General features: G+C 34.8%; 1 protein-coding gene across 1 annotated transcript in view; it reads left to right on the top strand.

Annotated features, from left to right (window-relative positions):
- The window catches only part of LOC107753172 (adhesion G-protein coupled receptor D1-like), a 45,316-nt gene that overhangs the window by 4,325 nt on the left and 34,100 nt on the right, over positions 1–6,891 (top strand). Inside the window, exons 4-7 of the mRNA XM_016569298.1 lie at positions 1,121–1,243; positions 2,024–2,200; positions 3,353–3,610; positions 6,818–6,891. Coding sequence (XP_016424784.1) covers positions 1,121–1,243; positions 2,024–2,200; positions 3,353–3,610; positions 6,818–6,891 — 632 coding nt within the window. The remainder of the gene's footprint in view (positions 1–1,120; positions 1,244–2,023; positions 2,201–3,352; positions 3,611–6,817) is intronic.

The following is a 6,891-nucleotide window of genomic DNA, read 5'->3' as shown; positions in this document are numbered from 1 at the left end:
TTTTAAAATGAAATATTTGCCCTCAAAAAAAAAAAAAAAAAGTGGAAAACGTGACACTTTTTTTTTCGGGTTCTTTGTTTTTTTTTTAAACTGAACAATTTAAGAAATAAACAATTACCTATCATTTACTGCTCAAACATTCTTTTCAAACAGTCCACTGTTTCGTAAGGTTACTGGAGTATGCAAGTGAAAACTTCCTGTGCAACTTGTACAGTATTTATGATAATTCTGATAGCATATAAAGACAGCATTATTAATATCAGCATGGCTTGCTTACAGTATGTGATTTTGTAATTCAAATGTCTTTTGCTGTAGGAAACCCTTTATTGAGAGTTAATTTGCCTTTATCCAAATCTCACTCTAAAAAGCCACATTTAAGGTACTTCTGCACAATACTTCACAAAGGCATGCCGATACCCTGGATCTCACTGCATAGATGGATGTTCGGTCCTCTGTACCTCTTTATCTCTCTGCCCCCATTACAACTGTTGTTCACTCACTCCATACTTCAGTCTGTCTCCTTTCTGTCTTCTGCCATCCACTGTGTCTTCACTGAGCACTCTTTTCCATGAGCATCTCTTCTCCTAACTCATCCATTCATGAGGTGTGATGGTGCTATGGCTCCCAATGTGTCCACAGATCCTAGCTTTTTAGGTCTAATAAAGGAGGATTTATTGAACAAAGTCACTGCATTCAAAGGAGAACAACTTACCATTGACCAAAAAAAACAGACTATCATGATTCATCTGCAGTTCAGTTGTTCAGATTGGGGCTTTTTCATTCCCCAGATCTTCATAATTCAGGAGATCTGCTCTTGTTTTAGAGAATGGGGTAAACTATACTCATATTTTTACTATATGGGTGAAAGGTTAGGATTTCCTCATAAAGTCTCTACTCAGAACATCACATGAACAAATGACTTTATTGAGCATAAAACAGCTGTCTTTCCAGTTAGACTATCAATGAATATTCACATAAAGTATTCAGGTTTGCATTTGTGTTAGATAAAAAAGGAAAGAATGTTGAATTAGGTTTTTGCATGAGATGATTTTGAACTGTAATGCCTTCTGTAATTCATTTCAAGTGTTATAATCTTGTCGGTTGCTCTCTCGTCATGTAGACATTGTAGAAGGAATGGTGAATAAGGGCATCTATCTGAACGGTGATAATGGGGCCACTTTCCTTCACTTTGGCAACTATAAAGACTCCTGCATAAGTGATCCTACTTTGTGTGGACCTGCCGGTGAGTTTTTATTGTCCTCTTGCACTCTTTTCTGTTGTTATAGAAGTGCATGAACATCTTTATATGGTCATAGATGTATGACAGTTGAGTAATGTGTTGCTCAGGTTATAGATGACGTAATAAAGGCTAATGGTTCAAAATTAAGTTTATATTTCTCAAGAGCAAATATATCAGCTTACATCAAGCGTTTTGTGCATGAAAGCTGATATCATCTGTTATTCATCTGCTCACATCAGCGCACATTCCTTTGCTCTCAAAAATCAGAGAATATGTTGTATTTATATTCATTTTCCAGGGCTTGACCAAAGTAAGACTTGCAATATTGGTTGTGATGAAGCGGCCTGGATCTAATAAAGACGCTTTTGTTTAAAGTTAGATATCAGTACTTATTGGAAAAAGAGCTTGGTTTTTGGTTGTGGCCAGAGGATTATGAAAATCAGACTTAAAAACTTAAATGTATTAATGCATCACTCTTTGCTATTTATTCATTTATTATTATTATTTTAAAATAAGATGTACAAATTTACATCAAATTATAATATATTAGTAATATATTATAGTATGTTAAATATTATTAAAAACATTATTATAATAAAGGAAAATATAAATATTTTGAATGAATAAATGCAATTATTTGAGCATCAAATCACAGCCTAACTACTGTAAATTACTGTATGCTGTATTATGTAGTATTATTTTTCTCAAAGTTTCTTTATGTAATTGTGTCACAATACTTTGAGCTCAACACTAAAGCTTTATTTAATTCTTACTCCTGGACAGGGATAACTTTCTCCTTCTTCTGGAAAAATAATGAGGTAGATTCTCGTTTTGCGATTGCATCCGGAGGTAAAGTCATCTCAAGCGGTTTCTCTGTCTACTCCAACCCTCATGGCGGACACGTGGAGTTCTACACGAGAGGAGACTCTAAGACATGGAAAGCACATATGAAACTTCCAGGTAGTTATTATTTGAGTGTGTGTGTTTAGTTCAGGATGTGGAAAGTGCTTGAATGGTTTGGGGAACCATTGTGTTTTGCCTTATCTTTAAAGCCAAAAAAGATTTCCCATGATCTTGAAATTTTGCATGCATGGACTCATTTTGAAATACATTCTGGTTTGGAATTACATTTGCAGTCTAACCGTAAATATTTTGAGTATGTAGTTTTGTGCATAATTATATTGATTACATCCAGATGTCCAAACGTACTTGAGTCGATAGGTTTCAGAAAAAACGTTCTCTTTTGGACTTGACAGAGTGATTTAAATTTGTATCTCACTGTGAAAGGAAATGGAAGTTTGAGCGAATAAGTAGCTCAAGTAAAATCATTTAGCTGCCCGAGTAAATAATCATTTCTTTCATCTAAAATTTTTCAGTCATTTGGGGATTTGTGTCATTTGCAGAATACATCTTCAGTATCTGGAAGTGTTGTGTAGTGTAGTGATTATACACTGCCGTTCAAAAGTATATATATATTTAAATACATCTGTGAAGCAACAACGCATTAAATTGTTAAAAAAGTGACAGCAAAGACATTTCTAATGTTAGCAACAATTCTTTTTTGAATAAATGCTGTTCTTTTGAACTTTCTACTCATCAAAGAATCCTGAAACTATGTATTGTAATAGCATTTCACAGTATAACAGTTTTTACTGTTTTTTGATCAAATAAATGCAGCCTCTAGCATAAAGTCAGAAAATGAACAAGATACCCAAGTTTTGTCCCTAAGACTAAAACGTGTATTACCAAAGTATAAACCAATTCCTCGAAAAGAGAGACATTAACATTACGTACTGAGTGGGATGATGCCCATGTGCTATTTTATCCCTGGACAGATTAAATGAGCCATTGACAGTTCAGCTCAGAGTTTCTGTATACCATGTCTTATTGGCTTCATTATAAGCTGATGAAATCCATTCACATGCTGTCTCCAGCTCTTAGTCTCTGTTCAATCTAAACTTGCGTTTTATGGACCCAGACACTATGAGTAGATCTGGAAATAATATTACCATTATCTTTATTTCCAAACAGTCAAAACATGAAATCTGTGTATGCTTGTTGGAAATTTCATTTGCTGGCTTTCTCTCTCCTGTCATCTCTGTCTTTATCTAGGGCCCTACTGGACACACGTGCTCTTCACATGGACCCAGTCGGAGGGGTTAAAGGTCTACATTAATGGGACATTCAGCGTCGGAGACCCCACAGGAAATATTTCTCATAACTACGGCGATCCCTATGCTGACCTGGTCATTGGCACAGGAAACAATGGGAATTACAACCACTATGCCACAGGGGCCTTCGATGAGTTTGTGATTTGGGAGAGGGCCTTGTCCCCTCAGGATATCTGGATGTACTACAAAGCAGCCATTGGTAAGTTATTATGGAGCTCATTGTGACTCAAATCTGCTGTCATTATCATTTCATTTATCTATACGTTTATTTTCTCTGTGGCAGCCTTCACTTGTCCCAACCATGTGCTTCTCTGCAGTTGTCAGCCATTGCCGTTGTTGTCAGGGCTTCCCAAATTAGCTGCACTTGATCTTTGTTGTCTCTGGCTTGTCCCAACTTGCCTTTTAGCAGATGGCAACACCCCATGTTTTTCAATATATTGAATATTCCTGGTTAATTCTGTCTGTCTTTATTCATTTGAAGTACAATAGCAATTAAGCCGCTGAACAATTTAACAATTAAGCAATGCTTAAATGTATGATTTTTTTGTTATTGCATCGAATATAGAAAACATGAAACTTTATTAAAGTAGTATATGCACACAAAACTGTTTTTTAAAATAAAAACCTTAAAGATAAAATAAAATAAATCCCACTTGAGTTGATGTTTTGTGATCAGAGATTAAATTATTATTAATATTTTTAATATAGTAGGGGTCAGTCAGATTTTTTATTCAGCAAGGATGCATAATCAAAAGTGACAGTGAACATACAGTACTTATAATATTGCTTATAATGTAAAATTTGTATTTAAGATGTGTGCTTTCCATTCATTAAAAATCTTTAAAAAACCTGTTCACATCATGTTTTCCAGAAAAAAATATATATATTAGGCAGCACAACTGTTTTCAATACTGATAACATAACAAAATAAGAAATGTTTCTTAAGCTCCAAATCAGCATATTAGAATGATTTCTAAAGGATCATGTGACACTGAAGACTGGAATAATGCGTTGTCATTATAGGATTAAATTACATTTTAAAATATATTAAAATAGAAAACATTTTTTAATTGAAATAATAGACCTAATATTACTGTTTCACTGTATTTTTGATCAAATAAATGCAAATGCAAGTAAAGTCTTGGTGAGCATAAGAGACTACTTTCAAAAACACTTTAAAAAATACTTTCCAATCCCAAACTTTTGAATGGTAGTCAGTGATCTAGATTAATACAAAGAAAAAAAAGTGTACTTTGAAGTGCCATTGGTGGAGATCATGGCCAAAAAGTGGATTTCAGAATGTTCTTTTGACTATATGGATAAGAAACATCTGTGATGCTGCCGCTTTGTTTGTTTTTTTTTGCCATTTTTGGAGTTATTACCCTGCATGCAGGTTATTATAGAGAGGAAGAAGCATTTGAAGACAATTTCCTTCAGAGACACTGGTCCACATTCCACCAGTCCTCAAAACGAACCACATTGAAATGCACTGTTGAAATACCATTACATGTTTGTTCTTGCGTATGTGTCCTCGGAGGCAGTTATGATGGCTTTGGTTGTAACTGCGTATATCTTTACCTTTTATGTATGTGACGGCGGGACAAGTTTTATATTAGGGTTTTGTTTTCTTTTAAACTGCAAGTGTTTGGAACCTTGTCTGGGCAGTTGGTTGAAGTTTCTTGCAGGCAAGGTGCTTTAGTGTGGCAAAGACAAATTTAACAAATGGTTTCCATCTTCATCAGTATCAGAGAGCAGACCAATGAGGTCTTTAACACCTGGAGATTGCTGTCCATAAACATTCCCATTCATCTCAATGCCGGCTGGCAAATGCCCACCATAATGGTGTAGTTAGAGAATCTTCCAACAAGGGCTAACAGGGCCATGCTAATGAGTCAAACCTTGACCTTTTAGACCAGACAACACAAAAAGCTTGAAGTTATGCTTTTCCATTACCATACGAAGATTATATTGTTTTCCAAAACTAATTAAATTAAATTAAATTTAGTACAACACTGAACTGGTCGTTTAAGGTCAGACCTAGAGTCATGCATTGTCAGTATTTGTGTCTGTTTTCCAGTAAATATTTAAACATCCTTAAAACAAAATACATTTACTAGAGAATTAAAATTGGTGAATAGTTTATTTCTTCCTCTTTTAAGCATGTATTTCTAAAACAGTAATATCCAAAAATAAATACTTTGGATCCAGCGTAAGTCACATTGAATAAATGCATCTGCCAAATGTGTACATGTAAAATGTAAAATCATGCTAAAATTCAGTACCCTGTCTCCAATACCTTAATTTTAAAGGGGTCATATGATGCGATTTAAATTTTTCCTTTCTCTTTGGAGTGTTACAAGTTCTTGGTGCATAAAGAAGATCTGTAAAGTTGCAAAGACTAAAGTCTCAAATCCAAAGAGATATTCTTTAAAAAAGTTAAGAGTCAACCACGCCTACCTAAAACGGCTCATTCTAACACGCCCCCACATATCTACATCACGATGTGGGAAGATTTGCATAACACAGCCCAAATGTTCACGCAAAGAAAGAAAGCGTAACTTTTATTCTCGCTGTAGTATTGTTGCTGCCGCCATGCCTAGAGCTGATCCGTGCTGGTCGCTGAAATCGACGTGTTTCAGAAAGGCGGGGCATAGAGGAGAAACAATAATGTACAGTATGTGGAAAATAATGTGTTTTTTTAACCTTAAACCGCATAAACACATTTCATTACACCAAATACTCCAAATAACGTTGGCATTTGAATAAATATGGATCCATGTCTCTTTTAAAGAGGGATGATAGTGATTATGTAGGTCGATGTTGGCACTCTAGAGGAGGTATTGGCCACCACTTTAGAAACTGTGAAATATATCCTCTCACAGTACTGATTGTTAGCCACTGTTAGGGATAAAGACCTTTTGTTAATGATAAAAAAAACATGTTGTTGTTGAAGAAGAGAAAATCTACTGTTGTTTTGCTCACGTCCAGCTTTAATAGGCTCTAATGAGGGGCATAGTACAGAGTCATTAGAGAGCTGCTTTACCAGGGGCCCTATAAACCAGCCTCACTGCAACCGACATGTTCGTTCAGGGAAAGGTATCACATGTGACTTTCCAGCAGGTGTGAACTTTTTGTTCCATGAGATGAAGAGAACTTGTTCAGAGCTCTTTAGTTCATTGCTTCTGTGCATAGCTTTGATGTCATATAAATAATTATTATTACATCATTCAATTATTATTTCTTTTTTATTCTTATTTATTTATGTTTTTTTATTTTATTTAATCAAATAAATATTAGAAATATAAAATATTTTTTATTTTGACCAATTTTAATCATACATTTAATTTTATTTATCATTCATATCTGTTTTCTTTGCACAGCATTTCATTTATTTTTGTCACCACAGGTGAGAATGTGATGTCCACCTTCCCAACCGAAGCATCCATCAGTGTCACTGCTGCAACAGATACTCAGTTAAAG

Source organism: Sinocyclocheilus rhinocerous, unplaced genomic scaffold (genome assembly GCF_001515625.1).
Source record: "Sinocyclocheilus rhinocerous isolate Xijiao unplaced genomic scaffold, SAMN03320098_v1.1 scaffold20, whole genome shotgun sequence".
In the NCBI taxonomy this organism is placed as follows: domain Eukaryota; kingdom Metazoa; phylum Chordata; class Actinopteri; order Cypriniformes; family Cyprinidae; genus Sinocyclocheilus; species Sinocyclocheilus rhinocerous.
The sequence above is the reverse complement of the archived record's forward strand: the minus strand, read 5'-3'. Positions and strand labels throughout refer to the sequence as shown.